Raw genomic sequence first — 16,218 nt, 5'->3', positions numbered from 1 at the left:
CAGTGGTTGAAGGCCTACGCGGTCCATGCTTGCTATTTGTAATTTAACACAAAAACTCTTGTCGGTTGTTTGCATTGTTCATTTCCAGTTTTTTGAGGCTTGCTTTGATAGTGCCAGTGAAGTGCAGATATACTTTTTGGGTCTTTGACCTTTTCTACAGATGACTTATCCTTCATCCTCATTAAGGGCTATCACAGTGCATCAGGCATCAGACAGCGGGGAGTGGAGTACATGACCACAGTGAACCAAGTCATCCACTACTAATAATTGTTTATAAATGGAGATTACTTGCAGTATGTGCTATAAGAAGTATAGGCAGGATGTTAATGTAAACATAAGATGTGTGTAGAGAGTTTACCAACACTAAGTAGTTTTCTTTGTATTTCTATATGTGTCTGGCCCTTTGGTGACTTAAATGTACCCAGTGTCTGGCTCTCAAACCTTCACAACTTCTCTTTTGGTATTAAAGTGTACCCTTTATACCCATCACTAAAATACACTACTACCAGGACAAGTATTGCATGTTTTCCCAAGTATTTGACCTCTAGCTGATAGCCAAGTAATGACCATGCTCATGATGACTTTGCATGTTTTAATCCATTAACTACAAATATCTTATTTTAGTTCAGTTATTTTTCCAAGTTTATGATCTAATACTCCGTGGTACCTGTTGGTTTCCATTCATGCCAGAGAGTTTTGATATGTAACTTGATTCAAATTCAGTTTGATTCTTGGAGAAGATCTGAACCGAAGTAAATGTTTTTCTTGTTTGTTTTTTTTGTCATGCATCATTGCACATACGATACAGAGGTAATCATCGAGCGGCGGCTGCTTTAAAACTTTGTTGGTTTAGCGATTCATTTGGCTCTAAAATACAAGATTTAAAAAGCTGTCTGCTGTCATAACATTTGAAAACTGCTTTGTGTTATTCAACCAGATTTACAGGGCAAACCAATGTAATGTAAACTGAATTTGATGTCCTGTTTTTTTTTTTTTTTTTGCAACACAAAATGCTTTACCTGTACGCTACACTTTATAGAACTCACTGAAATCATTTTATTTTTGGGTTGTATTGGGATTGCTAACGTGCTAAAAGCTACATCAGAGGCATGTCGTAACCAAAAAAAGTCGAATACATTGTACAATGAGACGTACAAAAAAAAAACAACTTCAGATAATTTGGAATTGATTATGTCAGGTCATTTACCTGAATGCTAAATCGGTTTGATACCAGCTCTGATAAACAATCTGCCGTACCTGATGACTGCCACCTTAAGACTGAGACCAGTTTTCACCAGTCTGTGTTCATGTCACTTTGAAAGGAGCTCTTCTTTGATTAATGGAAACCAAAGGCTGCCAAGAAGACAGGGAATCAATCAAAAAAAAACCTCAATATCTTGAAATCAGTCAACAGTTTGAACACTATCAAAGTAAATGGGGCAATCATATATATATATATATATTATATAAAAATGTTAAACCTATATTGTCCTGAACTGCCATTTCGTCTGCTGAAAACAACATGAACCCTGAGTGGAGAAGCAGACAGCCAACCATTATTAGACTGCTGTCTCAAATAGGGCCAGGATGCTAGCTTGAAGTGACACCGGTATGGATACCCAAGTATTAATCAGTAGTGTTGATACTGTGTGTTGAGTGCAGCTCACTGAATGGTTACGAGCCATGTTGTATTATTAGACTTGACACTACAACTCTAGCACATGGTTTAAGGGCTGACTGGTTGTTAGTTAGGGTTTGGTTGTGTGTTAGCAGCCCTGTGTTGCACAGTGTGTTGTATTTAAAACATGTAATCTCAATATTCATATGCGAGCTGGAGAAAGGCGAGAGGCAGTCCCTCTGAAACTCTTCATTCTTTACTTCATGGCAGTTTTTAAGCGATGATAATTGTTTCACTACACCTACCTTATTTGCACAGTATTTTTTTTTTTTCATGACACATTTAATCTCTACATTATATATGAGCTTGATAGAGGCGAGGCAAGGCTGTAGGAAACTTCTTGTTTTTTTGTTATCCGTGACAGTTTTTTAGCAAAGTCCAGTGCAGTGTGACCCGATTGGGTTTTCACTACAACACTCTTATTTGCACAGTGTGTGATTTTTTTTCAATTTTTTTTTTTACACTAATAATAGTTAGATTTTAGCTGAAGAGAGGCAAAGCAGACTTTATGAAACTACCCGTTCTTTTCTTTTTTTTGTGACTGTTTTGAGCAGTGACCAGTGCAGAGAGTTGAGATTGGTATTTTACTACAATTATTTATTGCCTTTCATGCCTTGAATAGAGAAAGATGGCCCCCTTTTTTTCTAAAGGTTTTCAGAGCTTGCTTTGTTGCCTTCTGGGTGGCAGTGGTTGTGTGATGTCACTTCCTGTTGGCTTGTTGATTGACTAAGTGGAATCAAACGTATCTCTCGTAGACCAGTGGGGACTTGTTGCATACTCTAAACTTCAATCTTTTCCCCCCTAATGTTGTGTTATTCCTTTGCTCTTTGATAACTAAACATTACCATTACACTGTTTTTTTAAGGACCACTTGATTGATTTTTTTCTTCACTCCAATGAAACCTGAAGGTCAATTGTGTAGTAGTGTATGAAATTGACGTTTTCTTTTCTTTTTTCTTTATTTTGTATGTAAACCAAATGTAAATGATGTATTATATTGAGTGTGCCAACCCCACTCTCTCTAGAGCCAGGCTCTCTCTAAGTGCCAACGCTGTGGTCATCAAAGGACCACACCTGAGATGGTCCCCCACCCCCCACCCCCACCCCTCCCACTTTTTAAGTAAAACACACCGGAGACTAAAAAAAATAGATGATTAAGTACACACAAAGACTTTATTCTGTATTTAAGATTGAAGATTTAAAAGATAATCTGCTGTTTTTTTAAGAAACTGTAATTATAATTGCATGTGCTGTTTATTTTGTGTTGAAAGTGAGGGCTTTGATGTTTTCATTGAAGCAGAGCCCTTGATGAAGGGGGGTTCGATCAGTTGGTTATTATCAATTATTGATTTACATAACTCTTGCCATATTTTTTTATGTGTTTTCATGTATTTGTTTCAACCACTGTTGCCTGATCCTCATTCAAACATGAACATGACTTATGATCATTGCCGCCTTCTAAGAGAAACATAATGACAAGGTATCTGTTTTAAATTGAAATAAATTTGTTCCTATACTTGCTCACGGTGTGTCTGAGTTGCTTTTATGATTCTGCATGCTTTAAACTTGAAAATATTCAGATGTGTTTGACTGTACAGCAAAGATCCTGTGTCTGTAAGTATACATTTCTTCATCACAAATTTGATTTTGAAAAGGTCTTAAAATGTAATTTCAGAAGAAAAATACATTTAAATGGGAGCTTAAGATTTTCATCCTTTTTAAGGCTCTGATTGTCCAGAATCCATGCGTCTGTGCATATCGAACCCCTGTTGACGGTGAGCATGGTCTGCTGCCCTTGATGGATGATCTTGCTGTATACTTGATATCTGTGTTGGGTCGGCAGTAGAACTAGCCAGAGGTTTATGCAGTGGTGTAGTGGTGCCTGAAGAAAACTAAGTAAAACTACTTTTGCATATTTAATTCACTTACAAAAAGGCCTTTTGTATTTACATGTAAACACTACTTCTGCTGCTTAACTTAAGGGAGTAGGTATTGTTATGAAATTAACAAAAAAATGCAGAAGAAGAGCAAGTTATAATAATTTGGAAAAACAGACTGCAGGCTTAGACAACTACATTGTCCCTTCACAGTCCTAGGAAAAAAACAAATTGCAGCATACTACTGAATAATGTGAATAAGAAGAGGTTTAGAAGTGGGTATGCCCTGGCCTATGGAGACTGAACAATAAGTAGGTATACTCCATATACCTGCGCATACCCTGCACTGCACCTCTGGGTTTATGTAAATAAAACTTACAAAGAGGGCCTTCAGAGGAATTTACAATGTAAACTAATTGGCTTTCTGATGATCATTTAAAGCAACAACAACAATAAAAACTCTCAACTTCTCTGCAGGATGAGTTTAGCTTGAAGAATGTAAAGGATTGTAATGATAAAAACAAACTGTATTATATATACTGTAGGTATTTGGATTTTAAGATGAGGTCAAATACATTTAGTTTTATGAAAAACTGCACCACTTGTGACAGGATATCCTTTTTCACAACACAAGTACTGAAATAGAAGTCTACATGACAGAGCCCCCCCCCCCCCCCCCCCCCCCCCCCCACCCCCGTTGCACCGGATCATCACTTTGGACAGCAGTTAAGAAATTCTACTCGATAATGTTAGAATGAGGCGGGTCATGCAAGTTGGCACTTCAGTGAGCTATGCAAGTTGGCACATTAGTGTGGTGGTTAGCACTGCTGCCTTAAATCAAGCTGGCTCTTGGTTCAAATCCTGGACAGGGCCATCCCCTTGTGGGGATAGGACGTGCTTTCTTCAGCTGACTGGAGAATGGACCATGCTTGGCCTCAAAGCAAGAGGTTAAGGGAAAGTGTAACTAAAACAGATGAGCAGTCCCAGATAGGACTGTGGTGTTCCGGTTAGGGCTGCTGTCTCAAAGCAAGAAGAGTCAGGGTCCAAAGCCTTGATACGGTCCTTCCCTGAGGCGCTTGAATGTTCTGGCTTTCTCAAATTTAAGTCTTGACCAGGTTTTTGAAATACCATAATGAACTGGAAACTAAATAGGCCTTAACACAGTGGTTCTCAAACCTTTTCTGTCTTGAATGACAGATAGAAAGTGACCAAGGAGTGTTATACGCACGCAGATTTACTTAAGCAGATGTATCTCTTTTTAAGAGAATGGGTAAGTAGTTTCGAATTCACATTCTTTCAAAGTAAGAGTAAATAGAAAATGCTCTAAAATACTCTCATGGTATAAAAGTAAAAAAAAAAAAAAAAAAACTATTTTTAGGACAGGATAGGATAATACTTTTTTGATCCCCAGAGGGGAAATTCAGGCGTTACAGCAGCACAGACAAGAAAGCTCAAAAATACACATTAAACAGAATAGATAAGATAAATACAAATAAAAATAAAAACAGGGGGTATACAGTACAAAATGAATGATGTTAACTGGGGGGAATTTTAGATTAGATTAGATTCAACTTTATTGTCATTGTGCAGAGTACAAGTACAAAGACAACGAAATGTTTTTGGCGTTCTAACCAAAAGAACGTGCAAAAGAGCAACAAGGTGCAGTACAAACATGAATGCTGGTGCAGAGGATACAGATAAGACTGGTATATTATAGAGCAGCATTGATGGGTATAAGATAGTTACAGTATGAACAATATTTACAATATGGACATTATAAACAATATGCTAATAAATATCAAGTGGAATAGGATATTATATATACAGTCAAGTAGTATAGGAAGTGCAGTGTTCAATGTAAAGTCAAGTACAAATGTACAGTCAAGAATTTAGGAGTATTGCAGTGTCCATGGGGGGTGGTTGAGGAGGAGGAGGGGGGTGGGGCAAAGTACACTTGGGTATGGAGTTCAGTAGGGTGACAGCCTGAGGGAAAAAATTTCTTCTGAACCTACTGGTCCTGGTGCCAAGAGACCTGTAGCGCTTTCCGGAGGGGAGGTAGGTAAACAGTCTATGAGAATTGAGACAGTATTTGCAGAGAATGACAAGATAAAGTGACAAGTGATTAAAGTGACTTGGTATGATAAATAGCAGCAAGACACATAGCTTACTAAACTTTGTATTATGTCTATTTAATTAAGTTTTGGAACAGCACTGCACTAGGCTACAATATGCAGCCACATCTTGATGTAGGCCTACCAGGTGAAAATCAAAAAAGTCTGGCCTATAGCCAAATTCATAATCCAGATTGCAGACACTGCAATTTTTGGATTGGGGTTTAATTATGTGTAAAAATAAAATAAAATAAAATAAAAGAACAATCCTGGATGCCACTGAAGCCTAGTTGCACATCCAGCCCCCCGGGGTCCCATCTGCCCTGTCGCCGGCCCTGCTTCCTGAAGAGCGGGTCAGTTCAGCTCTGTGTCACACGGGGCGCCCGCTCCTCCGCCGCTCGGTTTGTGTTCCGGGTGATGCTGCTCTTCTCTTCAAAGCAAAGGAAAGTCAGGGGCTCATGTGTCAACATCCAGGGTTTCCCCGGGGAGGTATAACGTTAACGTTATTCCGAAAAAAAAAAAAAGAGACCTGATGTTCCTTTTGAAGATCGTTTTATTTGTTTGAGCCCGTTCATCCTCGGTGGCAGCAGTTTTCCTGACCGCGGAGACCAGAACGCGATCTTCGGCTCGAGCTGCTTTGACGTTAGCTAACGTTATTCTAAACGATGACCGAGTACAAAGTGCGAATAGCGTCTCCTATCATTTAATAATATCTGGGGACCTGTTAGCTTAGCCGGCTGGCCGTGTAATTCGAGTAGACCAAGGAAACAAGGCGAAACACACTGCTGACATGATGTTTCCTCAATCAAGGCACTCGGTAAGTTGTTCGGTTGAAACTTGTCCCAGTAGGAAACTAAACACTGAGCTAAGCTAATGCTAGGTAGCAACCGCCAGCTGATACTAGCTGCACGTAGCTGTCAGCTATTCTCACAAAGCCAGGCGTCTCTCTACCTTCCCCTCGACGTTTCACCGTCATTAAAGAGTAGATATCGCGGTTTAAAACTTAAAATGCGTGTATATGTTAGCTATAACACTTACTTTACCAAAAATGAAGCTGAAAACAGAGGCTGTCGTCAGCTAGCTGCTCGTCGGGGGCAGCTAATTTAATTGTTGTGTGTGTGAAGAAGGCAAATCATGTTGCGATGTTTTGAATCACAAGACTTTTCCTTTTATGAACTGAAACATAAATGTAAGGGTGCAGCCGATGTGTACAGAGCAATTTCACTTAATTGGGAAATAGAAGTCTTTATAATTTATAAAAGTTAACAAGTGGAGCTTAAAAACACTCTGCAAATTTAATTTAAATCTCAATGAAAAGTTGAATCATGTTTCAGGAGGGAGGTTTAAGAAGTCCATACAAAATCGTAGATATCGACCACACATCAACACTTTAAATGTTTTAACAATAGCAGGTTATATTACTGTAGTTTGCATGTTAGTCAATGTACAGAGGTGAATTCATTTCAGCTGCAGCTAACACTTTAATTTTTTTAAATTTGTTTATGTATTTGCAAAAATAATAACAAAAATATGAGAAGATAGCCCCAGAAAACATGGACTTGTAAATTCCCCAATAAGTGAACCATTATGTATCGTTTATTATTAATGCTGTGAGCTCAACTTCCTGTCTCCTTTTCTCATGTTAAACTCTGCACTCACACTCAGACTGTGAACTGGAATTATTTTCATTAGTGATCAAATCTTCAGTTCTTTATCAACATGATGATAAATCAGGTAGAAATTGAAAATGTCAGAAAAAGTAAACACAAATAAATTATGTTACAGTTTCCTGAAGTGTCTTCTTACACAATTGGGCGACTGCACACTAACCTAAAGAAATTGATTCTACTAATTTGATCGACTTCAAGATTATTTTAAGGATTAATGGATTAGTGTATCATATGTCCAAAATAATAGGTGGCTTCTTTTGTCTAATCAGCAATGAAGACATCCAAAAACTAATCTTCATTTACAATTCCAAATGACAAAGAAAAGCAGTAAATCCCCCAAAGGATTAACTCATCTAGCTCCAGTGGACTGGCTATCAGATATTCCAGAAGGGCCAAGTTTAATTCTTAAATTTTGAGAAGACATTTTGGTTATTTCTGTTTTTTATGTAATCAAGTGATTATTTACTCAAAGTACCATCTAAAATGTTTGAGTTCAGTGAAACACAGCTGTAATGCATGTTACCAAACCTTTAGTGGCCGCTGTTGTTTTACAGCAGTTCATAGAGATCACTGGCTTTAACATCATTAATAGAGATATCAATAGTTTTAACACTTACCTTTATGTAGCGTACGAGTGCACTGTGCATTTATGTGTAACCATGGACTCCATCCTCTCTGTCCTATAATCCCCACTGGTGACCTTTTGCCCTCGTGCCACTTATTTAGAGAGTAATAAGGTTTAAGGCACACGATAAACCCTGGATTACAGCTTTAGACTGATGGTTTAAGTGAAGTCTATACATCCAGACGTCTAATGCAGACTCTAAACACCTCTCACATATGGTCAGCACGGCACACTTTAATCTTTCCTTCTGTAAACACAGTTCCTCACTCACCACACTCTGCGTTCCTGCAAAGAGTTAGCCGCCCGGTGTTTTTCTTGTGGAAAGACAGATGTTTAATATCAATTTGTTAAAGACAGATGTTGAAGAAAAATCTTTGTTTTCAGATATTTAGAGCTCTGGTTAATAGAGTAGTAGTGTTCTGTAAATTAAACATGGCCGACTTTCAATCTTGCTATCCTCTCAAAAGGTTAATCCCAGAGGTCAAACCTCTGTTTCCTAACAAACCCAAACACTTTTTTTTTTAGCAACAGAACGCACACACACACACACACACACACACACACACATCTGGCTATTGCAGGACTGTTTGTGAAATGTTTAAACAATCTTTGTAAATCCAAAGTGTGGTTTCAGTTTAATTTGGACTCTGTGAGAATGTAAAAAATGATCCTTTTCTGTGTACTAGGGGTCCTCTCAGTCTAGTCAACCTCTCAAGTTCACCACTTCTGACTCCTGTGACCGCATCAAGGATGAGTTCCAATTCCTCCAAGCACAATACCACAGGTATGAAGTCAACACTCCAAAAAAAAAATCTCTAAATATGATGTATGTGAGAAAACTCTTCCTGTTGTTCTTCTCAGCTGAGCTTTGACTTACCTTCCTTTGTGTCGAGGGTTTCTAATAAAGACATGTCTGATCAATCAGACTGGTTTGTAAAACACAGTGATGACATTTGACTTCTGTATCCATTCTGTTTGAAACTTCTCACAAAGAGGAGTGACTTTAATTGAGATGATTGCAGTGCTCAGTGTTTTGTCTGGGAAACGACCGTTCAGAGAAAGGACAACAAGATTCAGAAACGTGTGTGTAGTTCTTCTACTTCTGCACACAGAGAACTGATCATGTATCAAGACGGGAAAACATTAACATTGAATCAGTGAGCGGATTCAAATTGTATAAATTTCCTTTCTTACTCCTGCCGCAGTTGATGCTCACAATTTCTTATTTTGTGTCAAAAGCCTTTACGTAAATGTGACTTTAAATTAAGTTTGTTTTTCTTTTTCTTTTACACGTTCTTTCTTACAAATTCTTCACTTATCTGGTAAATTTGGTTTACTTTTTTAAAAAAAGACAATCATTTATCCGCTGTCATAAGGAGGCTTTGTGTATTGTAATGACATCTTCAAAAGCTGTTTGATATTTGGGTAGATCCTGCTCTGCCTTTTTTTTCCTGAGTTGTTGATTGGAGGAGAAGATACAACTCCTGTCCATGATTTAAAATATGAAGCCAGAGGTGATAGTCCTAGCTAAGCATTAGTAAAACATGTTGTGGGATAGCATAGCTCCTAAACTGTCAAAGAAGATACAAGAGATACATCTTGTCTGTGCTCAAACTAACCTGTAATGTTTGTTCTTCTTCTACCCAGTCTGAAGTTGGAGTGTGACAAACTGGCTTCTGAAAAGTCAGAGATGCAGCGTCACTATATCATGGTAATCTTACTTTAACTCTTGACATTTTTAATTCTATTTATTATAATGTGATCGCAACCAAAGATGCTAAGTGCTGCGGTATGAGCACAGATATTCCAGTGTATGTGTATATGCTCTCCCCTTACTTTTAAAGTCAATATCAAATGTGAGAGCCAAAGTGTGTTTTGCTGGCTTCATCAGCTTCACACATCCCGTGGTCTGCGATAGATGAACACTCTCAAAGCCTCTCTTATAGCCAATGATCAAATGCAGATCATATGACAAAGACCTCCATTAATCAGTCCTCTACATGTTTGTTTTCTCTTGCTGTAGGAAAGTCATTGGCTGCTGTACATAATAGAATTCTGAGTTTGTCTGTAGATGTTAGTCTAATGTTCGTCTTTTCTCCCTCTTTGTTTTCATAGTACTATGAAATGTCCTACGGGTTGAACATCGAAATGCACAAACAGGTAGGAGCTTTTCTCCAACAATGAATCACCCAGATCTGATGACATGCAGGTGTGAACGTTTGTTGTTCTTTGATGTTTTCAGGCTGAAATAGTGAAGAGACTGAACGGGATCTGTGCTCAGGTGCTGCCTTACCTGTCACAAGAGGTAAGGACGCCGCGATGCGTTCATGAATATTGTGACGCATGAGTGAAAAGATGCAGGCTAGAGAACTGAATCGATTGTTCTTATGTTATCTACATGTACGTCCTGGTTGTATTCAAGGACGTTGACTATTGAACAACACTCTCAATTCCCTTCAATTGTTTCAGCATCAACAACAAGTCATGGGCGCCATAGAGAGAGCCAAGCAAGTCACGCCCCCTGAGATGAACTCCATCATACGGGTGAGCTTTAACAGAGTAATCGATCTTCTCTCTGAAAGTGGGTAGAGATTGGAGGAACTGTGTGTCGTACTAAGAGAAATAAATGGGTCAAAGTTTCTGATGAGAGGGCAACAAACTCTCAAATCCTCATGTACTGAGTGTACTGAACACAGGCATAAAACAAACAAAATGACCAGCTGAAGAAGACCTCTGGTCGACACGTTGTGATTGTGATGAATTAAAACCTTTTTGTGTGCGGGCCTATCTTCTTCTTCTTCCTCAGTCGGCTGTCTTTGCACGGCCCTGCACCTCCATGATGTGCGTATGACTACCTCCTTTTTCTAAAAAAAAAATCTCCAAACAGAAAACAAATCATGATGTGAAAGAAGTTCAATCAAACCTAAAACACAGGGATGAGGATGTTTCAGGAAGGCTTGTCTATACAGATGAGTAATTAGTAGAACCATTTTTTGTTTGGATAAAATTCAATACATCACTTGTTGTTAGAAACAGGACGTGTTAAAAAGTCATGTTCTGAAAATGCAGCAAGAAACAGGCATACCCAGGTCTCTCTTGAGAAAGAGATTACAAATCTCAGTGAGACTACCTGGTAAAATAAAGATAAAATAAATAAATAAATGCTTTTCCAAAGTTGAAGGTAAGGCCACAAATAGTCCCCTCATCAAACTCTATATTCTATACAATACTACACATTATGTTTATGTTTGGAAAAGACCTTTATTTTAAACAAGAACTGTGCAGGTTAGCTAACTGTTCGTTTGTTGTTCTTTGACAATTTCTTCAAAGTGTTAATTTGTCAAGTCATAAAACAGGCAGCCCGTAGATTAACAGGATAAAACACATCCAAGGCAGTGCAATGGGGAATCTTTTTTTTACAAATAGCACCATGCATTCAGTCATTAAGTTTTCTGAGTTGTGACTTAGTAATTGAAAAGTGCAAAGCAGAAGCTGTTCAGCATTCACCGTGTTTGTGCCGCGTGTCTTTACAGCAACAGCTCCAGGTGCAACACCTGTCCCAGCTGCAGGGGCTGGCCCTGCCTGTGACCCCGCTGCCCCTGGGCCTCACCCCTCCCTCCCTGCCCGCCGTCTCCTCCAGCTCCGGCCTGCTCTCCCTCTCCTCCATCCTGGCCAACTACTCACACAGCCAGGCCCAGGTGGCGAAGGAGGACAAGGCCCGGGAAGCTGCGGAGAGAGCACCACGAGGAGAGGACGGGGACAAGTCAGACTAGAGTCAACACGAGATGAAGGTTTGAGAGGGGGAGCGTGGAAAGTGTCAGGAAAAGAAAGGTTAAACTTTAACTATAAATGGAGATTGATGTAAGACTGGCTGCCTGTCTGTTGATGATGAAGAAGAGTAACTGCAGGGATGATGACAAGCAGAGTTCAAACTTTTTGGATGAACAGACAAAGAAAACTGCTGAATGGAGAGTGAGAGTTAAATGTTCTTATTTTTAGTGGTAATAGACTCAATTCAGGCTTCTAGACTTAAAATAGATGCTTTTTTTTTTTTTTAGTGTAAGCCACTGTTGGTAGGCTTAACTACGATAATGTTTCCCCATTCAGAGTGAGAGCTGAAGATGACAGTAAACAGCAGTGCCCCTTACATGCATCTGCCTCACACAGGTTTCTTATTCTTTTTTTTCTTATCAGATTTTTTTTTTTAATGTCCTTATTTAGTCAATCTGGTTGTTTTGTGTCTGCCACTGTAAGCAGCTCCCTCTGACTCCTTCCTCTCCTCTGATTACCTTCAAAAAGCTCCCATCACCTTTTCTCCAAAATGAAAAATGTTGACTGGTTGTCTGAATTATTTCTGGTTGTTTTTAAAGGGACATTTTACATGTCAGGTTCATTCGAATGCTTCAAACATAACCCACCTGAGGTTTCACTCTTTGTCTCTTAAGGCCAACTACTGGATGCGCTACCTTTTTAGCTGTGTACCTCAGTCCCCCAAAAAATGGGATTAGATTATATTAAAAACTTACAATTATCAACGGTAGTACACTCGTCTTTAAGAGTTTTTTTGTGTGTCAAAGGCCGAGCTGCTGCTGCTGCTACTAGGGGCGCTACGTGGCATGGACCATGACTCGCCTTAAATGACGAGAATTTAAGCTCTAAGGAAATTTGGCTTCATTTGAACATGTTGTTTTCACAAAGTTAGAGGCTAATTAGACATCCAAAATGTGTGTGTGTGTGTGCTGAATGTGATCAGAGAGAAGGAAACACTTGTGTAATTAGACTTTTGTTTTTTTTATAAGGCACCTTTTATATTTTCACCCCACCACCTGCTCACGCCCCTCCCTCACCCTTTCTTAAAATTGACATTTTCAAACTAGAACAGGGTCCAAATTCAGAACCAGACGATCTAAACTTGTAGGAGTACCGTATCTCTGCACGTTAGCACGCTTCAGCTCATGCACCGTTTTATTTTTATTTTTCCTGTCTTTGTGTGGGATTGAAATCCTCTCTTTATTCCTCTCCACGTTGTTTTAATGAAGAGTGTGTCAGTGGGGAGTTGCTAAAGCTCTTTAAGCAATCCAAGATTAATCCAAAGACAACTGGACTTGTTTTCTCTGCTGGACCGTTTTCAAGACCTTAAAATTCAAGATCTTCCAACACGTCTAGTTCCTTTGGATTAAGCTTTGATTGACCCTGACCTGGATGACTGAGAAGCTACACAGACCTCTTTCAGCAACGTCAAAAATGTTCCCTCTGGAAAAAGACATCAGACATGATCCTTACACTCACAATTTTTTGCCAATGATCACATAATCATCTCCTGTTGCACAACAATTCTCCTGGTTTCACATTTAGAGATGATCAAATCAAAGCTGTGCTCCGATTCCACACTACAGTACAAACATCTAAAAGGCTCTAGCAGCTGTTACAAGGAAACATTAGAACACACCTATAGTAGCCCTTATCACATTCTATGATAAAAAATATAATAATCAGTCTTATTTGAATATTCTACATGTCGGTCCTCTCAGTTGAAGTAAAGCCTTAAAAAGATTAACACGCAGTTCCATGTTTAGTCAGTAGGAGGTGAGAACGATTTCAGGGGACACGGTCTGAAAGTATTGTAATCCCCATTTTTTTAATTCTTAAAACTTTCAAGCAAACTACATGGTGAATAATTTGAGTTAATGAATTTGATGATGATGACAATTGAGCGCCACTTCAGTCTAAATCTCCTGAGCAGATATTTACGATCCCTGTGAACAAAGCAGGACAATTTATCTCTTTGCTGATCTTGTCCTGAACGTGTGTAAGTATTGTTTCCGATTTTTTTTTTTTTTTAAGTAAGGTCTTTATTTTAACTGTCTGATGTTCATCTCAAATAATACTTCGGCCTGGAAAAATATAGAAAAGACTGTTTCAGCAACATGCTGTTTGACAGTTTGTCTGCAATCTACCGCCCTTCAGGAGTGACTGGTGTATAAAAATGATCATATAGAAATAGGCAAAGATTCCATTTAGTCTAAGTATTTAAATTTCTTCAATATTAAATGAACAGGTCACTGTGTCTCTCATGTATGTGGTTAGTCTGTAGTGTGGAGTTTGGATGCAGCTGAAACATTAGTTTGGAGATTCATACTTCATCCAGCAGAGGGCAGCAGTGCTCTCTTATTCATCATCAGTTTAAAGTTACATTCACAACCCTGACGTCTACTGAGTGTTCAGAGATGGTCCAGCTCATTCTCTTCACCTCAGTGTCACTGCTGATCTCTTTCCATCTTCTTCTCCAGTCTGTAGGCTGAGCCTCCGTACGCTGCAGGCGTCAGCTGTGACTCCACTATAATGTGAGTGCTGTGCAGAGCTTTTAAAGTCTGTGCATGTCCCAGATCAGAGCTTCAACCTTCCTTTCCCCCTCTATTTTTAATTTGAAAAGCACTTAAGTTGTGGCTCAGTGCTCTCTTTCTTTCTCTCTTTTTTTTAATTTGCTGTGCTTGTTTTTGGGGACCTGAATATTTGCCCCCCCTCCCTGGAGATTTGACCTTGATGTATCGAGTGTGAGAACTCTTGATGCTGACGTCAGTCTCTGTTGAAAAACCTCCTTTGGCAAATCTCAGACATATGAATGGTATGTGTGTTTGTTTTTGCTGTGAAGGGCCAATTTGTATACATATGAATATATCAATATACATATTTTTTAAAGCATTTTTGTATGTTTCAAAGCTGCTTTTTAACGTGTGTGTATCATGAAAGATTCGGTGTTGTATGTGTGCTTTAAACGCCTACAATTACGAGAGGCACAATGTTGTATACCATGTCGTTTTTCCTGTTTTCTCTCCCATAGTCCCAGTAGGCAGTAACACTTAACATTGTTTCTAGGTTTGTAAATGTTTGACCCTTTTTTTTTGTGCAAAACAAAACCAGTTTAATGTGCTAATGAACACAGTCTCATTTTAAGATACCTGGGGCAAAAAAAATAAAAAATCAAAGATGTAAACAAGAAACTGTGTACTCTAATGAGAATGAATCAAACTTTTAGCAGTAAGGAAGCTTCTCTGGTGCCTTACAAATAAAAGCCGTGATTGAGAGGGGTTATCTGTGTTTGATTTGTTACTGTGTGGAGAAAAACACTGAAGCAATGTGAAGGACACAACTGCAACATGAAAGGACAACCAGCTCCTTTCAACACTGACTTATTGACGCTCCTATATTGTAACTTTGAAAGCCTTTGTGGTATGAGGTTTGACTCAGATACAGTTTAGCATTTTAAGGGAAGAAATTCATTTGTGTGTCACAGTGTGATTAAAAACCAAGCGTCAGTAAATTCTCTTTTGATGAGTAATATCTCACTAGATGAGTCACTACCTAAAGAACTTCTAAGTTCCCCTGATCAATATTTCTTTAAGAGCCCGACCGATTAACCAGCCAATCGTCCGATATTAGCATGTCCAGTTTCTATCAGTATTGGCCAGATTTATTGTTGATATGAACGGATATTCCTAGATTTATTCACCAGTCAAATAGCATTTAATTTGAGTTTCATTGTATTACATTAGCAGTTCTCTTTCACCAGCAGTTAGCTATATGGATTAAATGGATATATTTTAGGTGGATACAAACATGAATCAAAATGAACCCTTTAGATAATATTTGTTGTAAATGGGTGCTATACCACAGTTTGATTTACCTCTACTGTCTGAGTATCAGTGGATATTTTAAAGCAGAGCCAGTGAAATCCAAACCGTCTGCAAACTAAAAGAGGTGCACGTGATTGTTGATGGGACTGGCAACAAAAAAAAAAAAATGTTGGCATTCTTTTGTCATCAAAATCCTCCCTGCTTGTGAGAAGAACCGTGGTGAGAGGTAATCTATTCACCGCTCTTTGAACAGATATTTCCTGATTTTAAAGCACCTCGTACGTATCATCAAACAGCCTCATTCCTTTTCACACTGAAGAATCCCACAAGCATCAGCAGCAGGTCCAGACATGAACCCTGCGTCAGTGTGTTGTGCTCTTGTTTTCACCGAGAACACAGCGTGGAAATAGGTCACTGAAAACAAAAACGTCTTAAATATCAGAATTCTTTCCACTAAACAACGTCTTTAGATTTCTTTTCTTTTTTTAATGGCTGCTGAAGTTAAGTAAGCACTCAGATGACATGCTGGCTAGTATTGAGGAGAAATGACATGAAACAAGGCGGAGGGGGGAAATTATTACATTATGTGGCGTTGCATAATAGATTACACATCAAGGTTTTTT

General features: G+C 38.8%; 1 protein-coding gene across 1 annotated transcript; it reads left to right on the top strand.

Annotated features, from left to right (window-relative positions):
• The first annotated feature begins 6,050 nt into the window (after positions 1-6,050).
• Positions 6,051-15,046, top strand: LOC132993818 (TLE family member 5-like). The gene is made up of 7 exons (XM_061063878.1): positions 6,051-6,483; positions 8,648-8,745; positions 9,609-9,672; positions 10,077-10,121; positions 10,204-10,266; positions 10,431-10,505; positions 11,495-15,046. The coding sequence occupies exons 1-7, from the start codon at positions 6,457-6,459 to the stop codon at positions 11,732-11,734; spliced, it is 612 nt and encodes a 203-aa protein (XP_060919861.1). The 5' UTR covers positions 6,051-6,456; the 3' UTR covers positions 11,735-15,046.
• Positions 15,047-16,218: the final 1,172 nt, after the last annotated feature.

Source organism: Labrus mixtus, chromosome 18 (assembly GCF_963584025.1).
Source record: "Labrus mixtus chromosome 18, fLabMix1.1, whole genome shotgun sequence".
Classification (NCBI taxonomy): Eukaryota; Metazoa; Chordata; class Actinopteri; order Labriformes; family Labridae; genus Labrus; species Labrus mixtus.
The sequence above is the reverse complement of the archived record's forward strand: the minus strand, read 5'-3'. Positions and strand labels throughout refer to the sequence as shown.

Coding starts and splice junctions, on each gene's coding strand:
- LOC132993818 (XM_061063878.1), top strand. CDS start 6,457: ATGATGTTTCCTCAATCAAGGCACTCG. Junction 9,673..10,076: donor TGCAGCGTCACTATATCATG/GTAATCTTACTT, acceptor TTGTTTTCATAG/TACTATGAAATGTCCTACGG. Junction 10,122..10,203: donor ACATCGAAATGCACAAACAG/GTAGGAGCTTTT, acceptor TGATGTTTTCAG/GCTGAAATAGTGAAGAGACT.